We start from the raw sequence: 18,036 nt of genomic DNA on the forward strand, positions 1-18,036 counted from the left end.
AAATTTGAAGTGTGTGTGAACACGCTCCAAATATCCACTTAAGGATAGTGGAAAGGGTCGTCAACCGGCTCTCGTAGAATGCGTCTTGACGGGCGAATATTTAACAAAATATTGCGAATAATATATTATTTTAAAGCTGCATAAATGTAGAATACTATCATATATCTACATTTAGTGATTTGTTTATACGGTATGAAGCGGGCCCCGAAAACTGATAAAACAAGTGGTGTTTAAATATCGAGTTATAGGACCACAGGTTTACCACGTGAAACCGGCTCAAACGCAGAATATCAATAAGCACATAACAAACACCAAAATCGTGTCTGCGAATTTTGATTGGTTGTTTTGTTCGAAAGGAAATGGTTTTCAAAGTCGTTAGACGTTCTGCTACCCGATCTTCGTTACATAACAGTTTATAATTTGGCAAAAGAAAGGACTCTCAAAAATCGCAGACACGATATTAATTTTAAGTTATCGACTAAAACAATGTTTCAAACATGAACTCTTTACGATAAATTGTGTTGTGCCAATAGCTTCTTAAAGCACGCACATTGGAGCAAAACTCATAGCAGAGTTATTCGCCGCTAAAGCTAAGTTAAGATAAGAGGATTAAGAGGCAATCTGTCACTACCCTCTTCACCATTAACACAAGCGCCGACAAGCTAGTCCCCGCTGGAGGGATACGGCTTCCTATTTTTCACAGGGAACTCGTAATATGAGCACTGAGAACTCTTCGTGCCTGCGTTGTAGCTCATCACAAATAGCAACCAGTAAGAAGCCATGGCAAAGACATGAAATGCGTCAAAGAGAGTGAGCAAAAAAAAAAACGTGAAACCTCGATTTAATAAGGGAAGGCAAGCCACTATGGCTAAGGCCTCTAAACAAACGTGGTGCTGCAACCCCCCAAGTTATCGAAAATGCTCTCGCTTCTTTGGATCCACGAGATAAATGATATCACCCTGGCTTCTAGAGGCTGAATATCCGCTTTTCCCAGTATGCTAGGGGCGCTTCGCTCGAAAAACTCTCGGAGCCTCTGGTTTTCAGGATAAAATGATATTCGCTTCATTTAAAAATCTTTCACGTGAACGATCCATTTTTGTCCAGATATGATGGTTGATAGCCACGGATTTCGGTTAGATTTCGCTTTAGGTTTTACCACGTTGAAGTTCGGAAAAGTCGATGGAGTCACAGTATGATAATAAATGCTTATAGGAATTATAGTTTGAGAAGTACGCGAGAGTGGCGCCAAAATTATAATAACGCTGTGTTGTGTCACCTCAGATTTGAAAACTCCCGGATAACGAGCACCAAATTAGTTGTGGGATCCTGTGTCTTAAAAGGATTAAAGGATTTGTGACACCTTTCGTGTTATGTCTATATTCGACGGAAAACGAACTTTCCTTGTAACTAGCGATTCTTTTGAGATAAAAATAAAATTCTTTTTGGAAATTGTAGTTTATTTGTTACCAAATCAATTCAAAATTTTAAAAACATTGGGTAACGGCAATTACAAAGGATCCACAACCTAGGTTCGGTTGAGCTCAACCATGCCTCCTCAACCGAGGTTACAGGGAAATCTCTTGATAGTTCTTGTCAGCTATCGCTTTCCGATGTCAGTCATTTCTCAAATAATGTTTACTCAATAGTCATGAGAATGCCACATGTTTTTGAGATTCGCGCATTTTGCTGGACATTTTACACAATACTTTACAACAAACTAGTTTTCAAGTCAAGGGTCTGCGAGTCCCTAACGTACTACAAACAATTCAACGAAACTAAACTTAAGAGAAAACATCAGACAAGGTGGATCATCTTGAATTATAGTGAATCTTGTAAGCAGAAGCCACCAAAGAATAACAACTGGTTCAGTTGACCACAAACTGAACCTAGGTTGACGCTAAATTGTAAACACAGCATTAATAACTGCGTATTCTTCATCATGTTAACTCATGAGATCACAGTGGCAACCCTATCTAGTGTTTATTAGGCAACCCTATCTAATGTTTATTAGGCAACCCTATCTAATGTTTATTAGGCAACCCTATTTAATGTTTATTAGGCAACCCTATCTAATGTTTATTAGAGCAGCTCGCCAGTCTTACCGAACGACTCGGTGCTGTACATCATATCGAAGCCGATGTTGTCCGTGCCTTCTTTGAGCTTGACCTTCATGACAAGCTGATGGGACGCCCTCATGATGTACGTCGCCTCCGAATTCTGATCACACATTCTTGTAGATTTGCCCGTTATTTCCTCCTAGCACAATATAGAAAAGAACGGCCTTTTAGGATGCCTTGGAAAGTTTAATCACAACGCTTTTCATTAAGGTTTCTATTTGTTGTTGTCGATTTTATGTTGACCCTGAACAATACATGACATACAGAATAAGACGGACAACTCACAGAAAGGAAGGCAAAGGTGATGATTGTGTTGGGGTGAATGATTGTGTTGGGGTGAAAAAGGTGAGGGTGACAGTGATGATAATGATGGCGGAATTGATGATTATGGTGACGTTTATGATGACGTTACTTACCTCGATCTACACGTATTCGATAAGGATGGTAGTGATGATAATGATGGTGAAAGTGATGATTGTGGCATGACTTTTATGATAGCGATTTTTACCTCGATCTGCACGTATCCCATGCTGCAAGGGACGTCAAACATCTTGGTGAAGTCCAGCAACAAGACAAGGCCGCGGATGCTTGGTGGACTGGGTATAGATACCCACGTGCATTCGGTCTCCCTTCTCAGATGACCTCGCAGCACTACTTTGCCCGGCTTCTTCATCGATATCGTGCCGCCACAATCTACACAAATCACAAAGCAAAGGGGATTTGGAAATGATTAAGAATCAAATTCCTGGCTTGCATACTTAAGTCATTTTTTAACTTTGTGAAACAGTCCTGTCATTTAGCGACCCTGTTGAAATATCCGTATTCCGGTGTGTTCCTAGCTAATTTCGTGCTTCCATATACATCCTACTTTGCTTCCGTGTACACACAGCCTATATTTCTAATTTGAAGGCCACGTGCAAAAACGCTTCATGCTGACACCAACAATTCTGTGTTTGTTTCCCTGAAAATTCTAGGGGTCGTCCTAAGTTTGTCTTACCTATGTTGTAGGGACATCCGTGTACTTCGGCTCTCAGACAGATATGGTACATTGTGCTGTTATAGCTTGTTGGGATGATACGGATTAGCTTAGCGATTATCGGAGGATTCAAAGCTCTCTTCACAATCGACTGCGCGTCGAAATTTCCTTTAAATTCCTGTAAAGGGACCGGGGGAAAAAAGCAGTGTAACGTTAGTATGAAGATGGTGCACAGTCGTGAAATATCTATGGACATCTATGGTTGTCAGGGAATAAGAGCGCCTATCTAACGCCCCGAGTTGTTATGTATGGTTACCCCACTGGTGGCGCAGTTGGCAGAGCGTCGCTCTGTTATGCCTTTGCCTTTCAGCACTGGGTTCCGGGTTCGATTCCCGGTTCCGGCGTGCGTTGACATACCCAATTACACTTAATTTTCGCGTCACTTTAATTTCGCGATTTTAAAAGATTCGCAAATATAAAGTGTTGCGAAAATGCGCAAAAATTAAGTGAGTACATATCAAGCCTTTGGGGAATATTGGCCGTTTAATAAGCTTTATGGAAACACCTTGTCTATTTAGTCATCTTAGTGTACATATAGTACGGCGGTAAGGGGTTGAGTTGGACTTGTATTTATAGATTTTTATGAAACTAAAGTTAGCCAACGCATCTTTTTGTTACAAATTGTATCAATTTTGATGATTACAGCACATTTCAATTCTACTTTTTTTGCTTGATTTTATTATCTTAAAATCGCGAAAGTGTCGTGAAATATCGCCATCTCAAAATCACGAAATTTTGACGTTCCGAAAGTTAATTGGTAGCTGGTTCTTTTCTTTGCTCTGTTTTTTTTTTCTCCAGTTTTCCCAAAATAACAACATCAACAACGGTTTCAATCAGAGTTGTGTTTCATGGTCAAACATGAGTCGTTTAGTGGTTGCCTTAGCACCATTTCTGCCTTCGACTCGACTGACCAGAGCACGTTATATCTGCCTTTTGTTATTCAGCATTCCTGCTGAAAGTAGATTGATTAGCTGCCTAGATCTATTGTGATTATCTCCTCTGGTGCGGCTTCTACCTGCATTCGGTCCAAACGTTTCCCAGTGAGGTATGCACCTATACCAAAGCACTTCATACTTTTGCTGAATTCGCCGGTTGGAGGAACGTCAAACTTTTTTGCCGCACAAAGCGCCTTTGCTTACCGAATAGCCTCGCTCGATGCTGTCTTTGCTTCCATTGCTATAGGAAATCCAGTACAACCTATCAAAGCTGTACTCGACCTTGTAGGAGGTGATGAAGTCGAGATGTTCTCTGTTAGACACGTAATCCCAGTAACCCTACAAGAACAAAAGTAAGCTTGGCATTGAGCTACATTGATATGAAGCAGCAACTGGCCTTTATTAAACAAGTTCAATCGCGCCGCCATTTTAAGAACCCACGCAATACCGAGTTATAAAGAATCCAATTCAGTCGGTCCATACAAGCGAGTAAATTAGATTATTTTTTATAAAAAAAAAAGAATCGGACTTCATTCGTGGATGCTTATTTTGGAGTTTTCTTGCAAATATGCCGTCATATTATGAAAAAGAATTGATCGACACTCGATACAGTTGCTTGGCATTGACATGATCTGTACGTAGTTTTGTACGGATTTACATAAATATTTGGCATATTGGCCTCCAAACGTATGCAATGAATGAACAATAATAGTCCAGGGGATCCATGAAACATTGAACATGTTTAAATCAATATTACTCGGAAAAAAACAAGTTAGAATTGCCTATAAACGGCTTTTGGTTGAAAGTATGCTAAGAAAATGTGATGCGGCATGCTGGTGTTACCTGTGTAGATACAGCTGAGATCTTTGTCAAGTTTAAGAGATCAATTTGAAGGTACTCTCGCGCACCAAACATCTGAGAGCCTTGATTCTGAAGACATAGCCACAACCTACTATTAGAATGCAATAATCATACACCCATATGCATTCCCATCTTCCTTTATCACCACCATTATCATCGTCATCATCGTCGTCACCTTTGTCATCATCGTCATCATCAGCAGCAGCATCATAATAATAATCATCATCATCACCGTCACCATCATCATCATCATCATTTTTATCAACTTCAACATCAGCTTCAATATCATCCCCGTCATCATCAGCAGTAGCATCATCACCACCGTCATCATCAGCATTTGTATCAACTTCGACATCATCTTCATCATCATTCCCGTCATCATCAGCATCACCATCAGCATCATCAGCATCACCTGACTGCACCAAGCGTACTCTCCGTCCAGACGTGCGAATCTCGGCAGGTGGTAGAAGAACTGGTTGATGCCTATCCTCCGTGCAAAGTATGAAGAGGCGGAGAGCTGAGTGTCGCTGATACGCCCGTCAGCCAAGCCAAGAGATGCGTTACACTCTGAAAGATCATAAGCTTGGATTATTAAGTTTCAAACAGGCCGCAGTTTTAGGTTTCTGGCCAATACCGAGTCACGCAAAGCATCCATTTCAATCGGTTATGTAACTAAGTTACTTAATAATCAGGAATAAAATAAATTTAATCATGCTTTTAAATTGAGTATCAGACTTTAATATTCTTTAGAACTTTCATAAAGACAAAATCTTTTAGTGCCGCAAATATTCAATACAAACTCACTTGAATTTACTCGATCCTGCAATGCTGATAATGGTATATTACAAAATGATAGGACATATTGATATCTGTTATACACTTCTACGCAAGGGTATCTAAAAGTTTTACAAAAAAGTTTTATTTTATTAATATACACCTTTTTAAAAAAACGTCAGTGCAATTGGCAAATAGCGATTGACAAATGGCAGTCCTACGACCAAAAGGACCCATGAATCCTAAAATATTTATTCCAAATTAAAAAAAACATACCGATAACACATACAGCTTCCCAATAAATGTAATGAATTTATGGTTCTGTCATCGCTTGAGTTTATTTACCATCTTTATTTTCACAAATAATAAATACACATAATCTCCTTTCGGCCGTAGAACTGCCGTTTGGCATTTGCCATTCGCAATTTGCACCGACAACGTTAATTGAAATAGGTGTTTACAGCATCAAATGAGTTATTAAAGACTGTGATTTTGAAGCAGTGTGATCATTGCAAATCTCATTTAATCACTGTATATTTTAGAATTCAAATAGAGACGTGTTTCTAACCTCTTGAGTGAGTCAGGAATAATGCAGTGAACTTGCCATTAGATACACTGAGAGAAGACTGAAAACGAACCGTCATCTCGTTGCCACTTGAGACGATGACCTCAGGTGCTTTGAAGTTGCAAAAGCGACCTTAAAGAAGAAAACCCGTTAAGAGACTACGAGATGGTCCTTAATACGTACCGAGAGAGGGTGACGAGGTGGTCATTAATACGTACCAAGAGGGTGACGAGTTAGTCATTAATACATACCACGACGGGGTGATGAGGCGGTCATTATTACGTACCAAGAGAGGGTGACGAGGTGGTCATTAATACGTACCAAGAGGGTGACGAGGTAGTCATTAATACGTATCAAGAGACGGTGACAATGTAGTCATTAATACGTACCAAGAGGGTGACGAGGTGGTCAGTAATACGTACCAAGAGGGTGACGAGGTGGTCATTAATACGTACCAAGGGGGTGACGAGGTAGTCATTAATACGTATCAAGAGACGGTGACAATGTAGTCATTAATACGTACCAAGAGGGTGACGAGGTGGTCAGTAATACGTACCACGAGGGTGACGAGGTGGTCAGTAATACGTACCAAGGGGGTGACGAGGTGGTCATTAATGCGTATCAAGAGACGGTGACAAGGTAGTCATTAATACGTACCAAGAGGGTGACGAGGTGGTCAGTAATACTTACCACGAGGGTGACCAGGTGGTCATTAATACGTATCAAGAGACGGTGACAAGGTATTCATTAATACGTACTAAGAGGGTGACGAGGTGGTCAGTAATACGTACCAAGAGGGTGACGAGGTGGTCATTATTACGTACCAAGAGAGGGTGACGAGGTGGTCATTAATACGTATCAAGAGACCGTGACAAAGTAGTCATTAATACGTATCAAGAGACCGTGACAAAGTAGTCATTAATACGTACAGAGAGAGGGTGACGAGGTGGTCATTAGTACGTATTAAGAGACGGTGACGAGGTGATCATTAATACGTACCAAGAGGGTGACGAGATGGTCATTAATACGTACCAAGAGGGTGACGAGGTAGTCATTAATACGTACCACGACGGGGTGATGAGGTGGTCATTAATACGTACCAAGAGGGTGACGAGGTAGTCATTAATACATACCACGACGGGGTGACGAGGTGGTCAGTAATATGTACCAAGAGGGTGACGAGGTAGTCATTAATACGTACCAAGAGAGGGAGAGGTGGTCTTGTGCCCATCGTGGATTTCGATGTGGTCCATAGGACATGCGGGCGTGGACCCGTTCACACCCACGAACTCAACAAACCGTATGGACACGTATTGGTTGGGCGGGGCTCGTACACGCCAAATGCACTCCGTGGCAGCAGGGTAAAAGGACGGGTAGTAAGGTGACGTGATGGCTGTCTTGGGGGAGTCTTCGATGTCCCAGCCACACCCTGTGATAAGCAATACAAACATTATTAACTTATTTGAGGAAAGCTTTCCACGCTATGTGTATTGTGATCATACCACTCGGCCTCGACCAACTGCCGAGTTGCTACGTGGCGGGAGTGAGACCACGTGAAAACCGGCTTGAGACAACAACCTCAATGAAACAGTCTAGTGTGTAGGCATGTTACGGTCATAGCCTTGAATAGCAAGGAAACTCAGGTACTCTGGCTGATATAAAATGGAAACAATAGAAAGTCTCCGAGACAAAATGCCTTTAGTCTTCCCTCTGCCATGCTCAATGCAACGAACATGGCAGAGGCATATAATTTTGATTTAATTCACAGAAAACAAATCCTTTGACAGTAAAGCAGGTCTAATAAGCAAAATTCTACAGCTAGCTTGTTTTTTACTTACCAGGAGTAAGAGAAGTAGCATATTCGGCCTTGAAGCCGCGATGCCGGCCCTCGCGGTCACTGACGAACTTGAGTCGAAGGCGGTTACTCTTAGATTGGAATGCTGGCTCAATCATTTGGCAGTAGCTTTGTAAAACAAAATAATCACCATAAATGCATCGACCTTCCAATTCATATGTTCAATTTGGCTTAAATTAAAGACATAACACTAAAAACACTTGTAACACTACAGACAGTAGCTATTTTTTCTTCTCCAAATTAAACTACTCGCCACTGGAATGGGTGATGACATACTCATTGCTGCAAAGAATTTTGACAGGAGTGACTTTAGTAGTTCTTTAAATGGGGGCTGTTTGTATCCATTGCTAAGGTCAGTGTGTGTAACCTACCTGCCAATCGAATTCTCGTTGCTAGGGGTGCGTCCAAAGTGCTCTGGACATGGACTGCGTGCTTTTGGTGATCTTTACGGTTGCTAAGGTCAGTGTGCGTACCTTACCTGTCAATCAAATTCTCGTTGCTAGGGTATTTGAATGTTGCCAGACTGCCAATCAAAGTTTTTTGCTAGGGGGTTTAGGCATGGACAGAGTGCGTTTGGATATACTCTCGGTTCCCAAAGTATGTGGGTGTGGCATACCTGCCAATCAAAGTCTCGTTGTTTGGGGCGCCGTCCCAGATAGCGAGTGTGTCTGGACAGAGACATCGTGCGCACTGAACTTCGAGCCCGAAATCGACGAAGCTGAGCCTGATGAACTTGCCCACTTCAACCTCGATCACCCATTCACAGTTGGCGTCGTTGGGGTAGGGTGACACCATGTAGCGGGGTGACTTCATCACGCCCCGAGGGCCTTTCAGTACTCCGCCACATGCTGTACATTAGCATAAAAGTTAGCATTAAAAATATAAAATTAATTTTAATTTAAAAAAAAATTAACGTTGAGCCCCTTATTACTAAATGCCCCACTATCCAGGTGGCTGGGGAAGGTCGCGTTGAGCCCCTTATTACTAAATGCCCCCACCTTTATCCTCGTGGCTGGTGAAGGTCGCGTTGATCCCCTTATTACTAAATTCCCCACTATCCTCGTAGTCGGTGAAGGTCGCGTTGAACCCCTTATTACTAAATTCCCCACTATCTTCGTGGCCGGTGAAGGTCGCATTGAACCCCTTATTACTAAATGCCCCACCTTTATTCTCGTGGCTTATGAAGGTCGCGTTGAACCCCTTATTACTAAATGCCCCACTATCCTCGTGGCCGGTGAAGGTCGCGTTGAACCCCTTATTACTAAATACCCCACCTTTATCCTCGTGGCTGGTGCAGGTCGCGTTGATCTCCTTATTACTAAATTCCCCACTATCCTCATGGTCGGTGAAGGTCGCATTGAACCCCTTATTACTAAATTCCCCACTATTCTCGTGGTCGGTGAAGGTCGCGTTGAACCCCTTATTACTAAATGCCCCACTATCCTCGTGGCTGGGGAAGGTCGCGTTGAACCCCTTATTACTAAATGCCCCACTATCCTCGTGGCCAGTGAAGGTCGCATTGAACCCCTTATTACTAAATGCCCCACCTTTATCCTCGTGGCTGGTGAAGGTCGCGTTGAACCCCTTATTACTAAATGCCCCACTATCCTCGTGGCCGGTGAAGGTCGCGTTGATCCCCTTATTACTAAATACCCCACCTTTATCCTTGTGGCTGGGGAAGGTCGCGTTGATCCCCTTATTACTAAATTCCCCACTATCCTCGTGGCTGGTGAAGGTCGCATTGAACCCCTTATTACTAAATGCCCCACTATCCTCGTGGCTGGTGAAGGTCGCATTGAACCCCTTATTACTAAATTCCCCACTATCCTCGTGGTCGGTGAAGGTCGCGTTGAACCCCTTATTACTAAATGCCCCACTATCCTCGTGGCTGGGGAAGGTCGCGTTGAACCCCTTATTACTAAATGCCCCACTATCCTCGTGGCCGGTGAAGGTCGCGTTGAACCCCTTATTACTAAATACCCCACCTTTATCCTCGTGGCTGGTGCAGGTCGCGTTGATCTCCTTATTACTAAATTCCCCACTATCCTCGTGGTCGGTGAAGGTCGCATTGAACCCCTTATTACTAAATTCCCCACTATTCTCGTGGTCGGTGAAGGTCGCGTTGAACCCCTTATTACTAAATGCCCCACTATCCTCGTGGCTGGGGAAGGTCGCGTTGAACCCCTTATTACTAAATGCCCACCTTTATCCTCGTGGCCGGTGAAGGTCGCATTGAACCCCTTATTACTAAATGCCCCACCTTTATCCTCGTGGCTGGTGAAGGTCGCGTTGAACCCCTTATTACTAAATGCCCCACTATCCTCGTGGCCGGTGAAGGTCGCGTTGATCCCCTTATTACTAAATACCCCACCTTTATCCTTGTGGCTGGGGAAGGTCGCGTTGATCCCCTTATTACTAAATTCCCCACTATCCTCGTGGCTGGTGAAGGTCGCATTGAACCCCTTATTACTAAATGCCCCACTATCCTCGTGGCTGGTGAAGGTCGCATTGAACCCCTTATTACTAAATTCCCCACTATTCTCGTGGTCGGTGAAGGTCGCGTTGAACCCCTTATTACTAAATGCCCCACTATCCTCGTGGCTGGGGAAGGTCGCGTTGAACCCCTTATTACTAAATTCCCAACTATCCTCGTGGTCGGTGAAGGTCGCGTTGAACCCCTTATTACTAAATGCCACACCTTTATCCTCGTGGCTGGTGAAGGTCGCGTTGAACCCCTTATTACTAAATGCCCCACTATCCTCGTGGTCGGTGAAGGTCGCGTTGAACCCCTTATTACTAAATGCCCCACTATCCTCGTGGCTGGGGAAGGTCGCGTTGAACCCCTTATTACTAAATGCCCCACTATCCTCATGGCTGGTGAAGGTCGCGTTGAACCCCTTATTACTAAATGCCCCACTATCCTCGTGGTCGGTGAAGGTCGCGTTGAACCCCTTATTACTAAATGCCCCACTATCCTCGTGGCTGGGGAAGGTCGCGTTGAACCCCTTATTACTAAATGCCCCACTATCCTCATGGCTGGTGAAGGTCGCGTTGAACCCCTTATTACTAAATGCCCCACCTTTATCCTCGTGGCTGGTGAAGGTCGCGTTGAACCCCTTATTACTAAATGCCCCACCTTTATCCTCGTGGCTGGTGAAGGTCGCGTTGAACCCCTTATTACTAAATGCCCCACCTTTATCCTCGTGGCTGGTGAAGGTCGCGTTGAACCCCTTTTTGCTGACGGTCCTGTCGCTGTTGAACCACACTCGAATCTGGTTGCTACTTGAGATGATGGCGTATGGAGGTCGATTGGAGTTGCAGTAGGCTCCTGTATGAACACAAAGAACGCAAACTCATGCAACTGACCAAACTTATTAAACCATACGGCAAGACTTGGTATAGACTTTGTATACCATTTTCTTGCGTCCCTAATCATTATTTATCATCTCGATACGTGTAGGTTGTCAAGTTCTATCTACGATGTAAGGGCTCCAGGCGCGTGTCCATAAGGGCTCCAGCCTGTTCATATGACGGGATGAGTTTGACTTCGGTTAACCCCTTCTTTGGGACATGACGGAAAAACCTGGAAAATGCGTAATTCGAGACAGAGAAAGAAGACACAATTTCTTACAATGGCCATCGATTCCTTGTATTTCGGACTTATTTTCAAAACAGAAAAGCGTGAGGCCGAAATGCACATACCCAGATTTTATATATTTTCCCTGATCATCCTTGTTCTATTTGTGGGCTCAGGGACGAAAAGCTCGAATTTCAATCATACGCATTTGATATTTTGTTTGCTGTAACTGACTAAGTACTTAGAGAAATTTACCGCCTTATTAGATGTAAAATGGGCTTATTTGAAGCGTCGTGTCATGTCATTCGTTGGTAGATAAGAAGAATGTTGATTTTGTGTTGCGTCGCGTCATGTCATTCGTTGGTAGATAAGAAGAATGTTGATTTTGTGTGTATTTTGATCTAGTGCCATATTACCAGAGCGAATTTAACTTAATTGATCCCATAATGCATTTTTCTCTGCACACGCCCTTGGGCTCGGACATCCAAGAAAAGACCTGGTCTAGATCCATACCCGCCTCCTTAGTTTGGAAAAGCATACAATAAGCTTGTTTATTTTATAAAGCTGGATGTTAGGTTTTGAGCACTACAATCTCAAAGAAACAAAATAGGTAGTATGACCGAGTTTCGAAGTCATGTCGGTAGGTACCAATATAAAGGTAGGAAACTCGGAACATCTTATAGTTACGCTTATCGCACTGTTCGTACTGAAATCATAAAGAACTACGAGCCACCAGCAACTTCTCGTTGCAAATCATATTATACACTCTAATCTCACCCAGTAACTGCTTGTGTTTGTCCCCGCCATCTTTCACCTCCACGAGATCGATGCAAGTGGCACTGCCATCCTTATGGTAAAACGTCTCCACGTCAAACGTACCGAACATGAGTTTGACGTAGCGACCGCGAGGGACTGTTATCGTCCACGTGCACTCGGCATTGTGCGGGTAATCCCGCGGGAAGTTTGGGCTCCGAATGCTACCACTTGTACTATTGGTGTGGAAAATGCAGGAATCTGAGGACAAAAGAGTCTTTGTTCACAAAAAAATTTATACAATTTATAGAACGTAAACCTCTTGTTTTGACGTTTTAATGCATAATCTAGATAAAATAAAGATGAGTGCTATAATATAAATGTGCTGGAACTCTGTCCTAGATGATAGCAATCTAGATAGGTTTGTAAGCCTCAGATGGATGATGAATTTTTTAGGAATATTTAGTAAATAAACCCCTTCTGGCGGCTGGGATATCGGGTCCGAAAAGTAAACAGTTGGCCAAGGAGCGAAGCTTCGAGGGCAACTGAAATTTTGAGGATAAAAGAAATCAGACATTCTTTCTGTGTCTTCATAGCGTTTTGATAACCTTGGTGTTTGTTTAAGGAGTTATTGGGTAGACAAAAAGCGAGTTTTGACTGCACAAAAATGTTTACAGGACAGATATCACTTTGGCTGGACGTTTTCGACTGATATTTGTCCTGTGAAAATGTGCACGTTACCCGTGATGACCAATGAGCGCGCGTGAAAATTCATCACTGGGATATAAAGAAGTTTATTCTCAACATACTAGCATAGTGAAAACAAATTACTACTTTTAACGTTACCCCAATTGTTCGAAGGGCCAAAAAATTTGTAAGTATATCACACTTTTAAGTGTTATACCTCTAACGAGATGCCGTCGTTGACGGCACGAACATTGCGTGACTTAATCCCCGCTTAATACAGAATGTGATTCGAATTATAGCAAGACCATCGCATCTTTTTACAACACCCTCTACTACTACTACTCATAGGGGGCGGGGGGGGTGCGCGTACCCCCCCTTGCCGCCAAAAAGAGAGAGATCTCTTATTGAAGGATCATCAAATACCGTAATTATTCGAATAGGCGCCCTCCTTTAAATAAACGCCCCCTCCCCAATAAGCGCCCCCCATCTGCGACCAAGAATGTTCGCCCCTCAAAATAAGAGCCCTTGACCTCCCCCTAAAAAAATCACAGACTCAATTGCGATAAATGAAATCACTGCTGCCCTATTAAAAAAACATGATGTACGTCGAAAAAAAGCGCAGAAAGCAAGAACTTTGTCGAATGTTTACTTGCTTTTATACACCCATCAAAAGAATGTAAGCGAGAAGAAAAGAGCATATGACACACTAATGTTTTACACCGACACTATCGAAAGGACATTTAGAAAAAAAGATTAGATTTTGATACATTACATTTATTTATTATAATATTGTTTAACACGCAACCGAGACATAAATGCAACTTGTTATAGAAACGAATAAGATAATCATTCGAGTTAAGGTGGCTCTTCGATTTTTTTTATCTAATGATAAGGAAACCTGGAAACAGGTCGCCATCTGACTCCGTTTTCCCCATCTGGCAACATGGGGTATTAAAGCACACGGACGGTTTTGTGAATGTTTAATTGATCCTTTTATCACTACGTAGAATTAAAGATGCCCAGTCATACTTCTTAGCCTGAGCGGTTTTTCTGTCCTTTTAAACAATTAAGCGTACAAAAGATGGCTTAGTGCACGCCGGGAAAACAAAAAAGTATACAAAAATATTAACCCACATTGAGTCCGAGCTTAATATCATGATAAGGTTAGGCCAAATATCATTCAAAATTATACTTCGTATTTTTACTCGCACAAGGCGTACATTTCCTGTGCGTTTTTTTTTGTTGTTGTTGTTGTTCAACCCGACGAGCATAAGGCGGACGCGAATGATGTCAGTAGAAATTCTTTGTTTGAGGCTGCGAAGCCTTTGAAAGGATCGACACGTGCACATGGCTTCTCTGGAGGTTTCAGTTTAGAATTTTGATTTGTTTGGATCAAACGGAAAACCAATGCTGTTTGTTTTCGACACGAGAGCGCATGGAGCGAGCGCTATCGGAAACGAGAGAAAGAAATGCTGAAATTGTTTCCGCTACTGTATGATTGGGATGAAGAATGATTTATTCCTGCCCCTAAATTACTCCTAAAATCAATGCTCGAGTGTTAGCCAAACACAACTAACAATGCCAAAAATCGATTAAGAATAAATGTTCCCATAGAATGAATCTCGGGCCAGTTTGTATGGTTAAAAGATTTTCTAATTGATGAAACATAGAAATGAGTTTTTATCACGCGTAAATATTAAACTCGCAGACTCATTTGTAACACTCTTCTTCCCTGTGAAGGAAGATAATGTTGTTAGTGACGTCACGGAGAGAGAAAAGCGCTCCGTTTTATCTTGATTTAAACTTGTAACACCTGCTTGGATTAAAGACAAAATAGGCAGTAGGATTTAGTCGCACAAAGGAACAAGGAAGGAAAACTATCTACGCACAATTGGCAAGCTTCCATCGATATTGAATGTATATCCTGAAACAGGATGTACTGTTACTATACCCCCCTTTAAAAAGTTTTCAAAGTAAAAGCACGAGATCTGCGTGTTGTCTTTGCTTTATGGAAATTCGTAGTTGTTTATATTGGAGTAGAGTAGAAGTTTAATTGCAGGAATAAATAAGGCATGGCTTGTCACTAAGGCACTCCGGAATAGCTCGTTTGTGCTCCACAGGTCATTCACACCACGCTGTGATCCTTTGTCCTTTTGTCATAAAAATAAGAGCTCTTAAAATCTATATCAATTCCATATATAGCCATCTTTGTTCTTTAATCCTTACTCTAACGCAGAAAATAACATGAAAATAGACTCCGTCTGGAGTGTAAACTCACCTTCCTCGTTCGCCCCTATGAATGTCGTACACAGCGTGAGTGTAATCCACAGAATGACATATCGTGCTATACACACCATATTTGAATCCAATAACTTGTACAAACTTTCAAACTTCACCAAGATGTCATTATCAAGTATTCGGGTAATCACATCAGAGAGAAACACAATCGATCCAAGGTATTTTCCAACTTTGTCCTGCGATCATTCCCAAGAACCCCGAAGCGCACCGCCAACTCTGTTGTGTTCGGGTGTTCTATGCAAATACGGCTTAGCTATGCCTCGTTAATACAGGCTTGTGTTTTGTTATGAGTTTCTCTATTGGTAAATACCCGACAAGGCAAAGGGGCGTACATATGATTACACGAATCAATGCACCTATCACCCCTCAGTATGTCCTGTAGTGTCTCCAACTGTCAAGTCTGAAAGTTTTATTTTACTCTGAGGAAATCGGTGTAACATAAAGAGAGATTGAAATCTCCTAATGCTCTCTAAAGTATGGATTACGAGCGTTTTCAAGTCTAGTTAAAAATACTTGAGAATATATTACAGGCCGATTAAAAATTTGCCACGCGTGGTGGCTACTGTAGAAAACAGCCCGTTTCTTTTGCATCCGGAAAAAGCAAGTCTAAAGCGAAGTTTATTTCAAATAAACATTACAATAACTGAATATAACAACTGCTTATTCATGTGGCCCAATCGCGAGTCATAAAAGAAAGTGAGTCGGTGGTTTTGACCCTCTTCTAGTACGTCGCTCTTAAAACCAGCAAATCCTTTTCCTTAAAGGTCTTTAATTCTCATCAAGAGATTTAAAAGAGGTCTTGAATTTGGTTTATTGTCTTAGCAGTATTTTAAAGCTCTTCTCAATGAATGTATTTCGGGGTAATACAATATATTTTCATGGTTTTTCTATTTTACCCCTTAGGGTCTAACAGTGCTATTATGCATGCGGGTAGGTAGGTTACAGTATTTTAGGTGCCATGCAGCAGTAGCCTTAGGTATTTTTCCACTTCTGAGAATCTAGAATTGTATAGAAGAAGATAATATGAAAATATAATTGACGGAATCGCAATCTTTCCTCTTTAATCCCACAGATAGAATAATGCAATCGCAATCAAACATATCAAAAAAGAACTTGAGATCTTGTTAGCTTCTCATGTCTTCGCATCTTTTCTTTTCTCTTTTTTTATAAAGCTGTTTAAAAAAATCTGGACTTTTTCTAATGACAGATGATTAGAAATATAGTCAGAGAAAAGATAGTAGATAAGAACCTTTGACTGGAGATATATACAAGTATTTTGTGACTAACAACACCCACGACTCAACGCATACATCATATCCTTTTATCCGCTACTCTATCACTTTTACCGCATAGGTTGTAGGAGTGTCAACAAATTCAGGTTTAGTGAAAATAGGCGACGACAGACATCATTCTTATTCATACAAGAAGTTCATAGTTCCCGAGCCTCGCTCACTTAAACTCTCGGTAACCTCATTGAGTTCAAGCTAGCTGGCTAGAGTCCCTAAACAAAGGTGCCATAGTAACTGTTAGACGATCGTTCTCTGCCCGACCGAAAAGGGAGTCCGCCGAGGATTTCTTTCCATTTATAAAATTATTCCAATTTATTGACCACCTTGTAACAAGCAAAGCCTACAGTACTCCAAATGGTTCTCAGGTCCGTTTTTTTACCAACTTTCTCCATATTTTCCTTTTTGTTTTTAACAAATTGAGCGCGCTATAAACTTTATCAAGCCATCTCGGTGTTTGGCACGTGTTGGAGGTCATGTGATGTATGGCACGTGGCGTTAATCGTATAACAATAGTGCTGTGTGCTCACCCACGTGTATTCCTCGTACCGGTGATGACCAATTCGCAATAAGAAAAACAAGCTTCTGACAGGCTTCGTCTACCAGTTTACGTCCAACAGTTGGACTAGCATTCTTGCATACTAGCGCAGTTATAATTTTGCGTGATTCTTACCCAATTCTGAGGTGAATCTAAATTAATCTTACCGGCCTTCATTCGGGGCTATTCGGAAAAGTCTTGCTTTTGAACGCTTAAAAGGATGCTTGCGCAAGCTCTAATTTGAAATGCAAGGCTAAAAAGAATAGTGCAAACAGCTACATTTTGCGTGCTAAAATCAAAATACCCAAATAGTCGTGTTCGTTAACCAGAGTTCACTAAAAACTGGTAGTAAGAATCAATAATAATACCAAAATAGTCCCGTTCAGTAACCAGAGTATAAATATGGCTCACCAAAAACTGGTAGTCGACTCCGTGCTTGCTAAAAGCGTACGGTAAAAAGCTCGGGGCAGATCGCTGCTATTCTCGGTTTTCAGCCGTGGTGGCTTCGGTGGAGCGCCCATAATCTTTTCCCATCAGTGGAGGATCACGGCTGGAAGCCGCCTATTCGGCTGAAAGCGCTCCTTCGCATTTTCTCTTCCCCCTTGACATTTTTGATCGCGGACAAATCGATCAACACTTTTACCCTTTAGGCTTGCAACGCAGTCTAGCTTACATTTATCCTCAACAGGCACATTGTGTGATGAGCTTAGAGCAGCCTAACCTAACCTAACCTAACCTAACCTTAAAAGATTTC

General features: G+C 42.0%; 1 protein-coding gene across 2 annotated transcripts in view; it reads right to left on the reverse strand.

The window, feature by feature from the left end:
• Positions 1-18,025, reverse strand: part of LOC5515879 (cubilin) — a 20,288-nt gene extending 2,263 nt beyond the window's left edge. The window contains exons 1-13 of one of the 2 annotated variants that reach the window (XM_048726091.1): positions 17,694-18,025; positions 12,498-12,734; positions 11,337-11,471; positions 8,760-8,991; positions 8,127-8,251; positions 7,490-7,717; positions 6,292-6,420; positions 5,362-5,516; positions 4,932-5,018; positions 4,293-4,427; positions 3,115-3,271; positions 2,626-2,810; positions 2,103-2,256 (exon numbers count right to left, since the gene is read on the reverse strand). In XM_048726091.1, coding sequence (XP_048582048.1) covers positions 2,103-2,256; positions 2,626-2,810; positions 3,115-3,271; positions 4,293-4,427; positions 4,932-5,018; positions 5,362-5,516; positions 6,292-6,420; positions 7,490-7,717; positions 8,127-8,251; positions 8,760-8,991; positions 11,337-11,471; positions 12,498-12,606 — 1,831 coding nt within the window. In that variant the 5' untranslated portion in view covers positions 12,607-12,734; positions 17,694-18,025. Of the gene's footprint in view, positions 1-2,102; positions 2,257-2,625; positions 2,811-3,114; positions 3,272-4,292; positions 4,428-4,931; positions 5,019-5,361; positions 5,517-6,291; positions 6,421-7,489; positions 7,718-8,126; positions 8,252-8,759; positions 8,992-11,336; positions 11,472-12,497; positions 12,735-15,438; positions 15,741-17,693 lie in introns of those variants that run through there. The other variant, XM_032385660.2, reaches the window with a different exon arrangement.
• Between the last annotated feature and the right edge of the window lie 11 nt (positions 18,026-18,036).

The sequence above is a fragment of the Nematostella vectensis genome, chromosome 1, assembly GCF_932526225.1.
Source record: "Nematostella vectensis chromosome 1, jaNemVect1.1, whole genome shotgun sequence".
Taxonomy (NCBI): Eukaryota; Metazoa; Cnidaria; class Anthozoa; order Actiniaria; family Edwardsiidae; genus Nematostella; species Nematostella vectensis.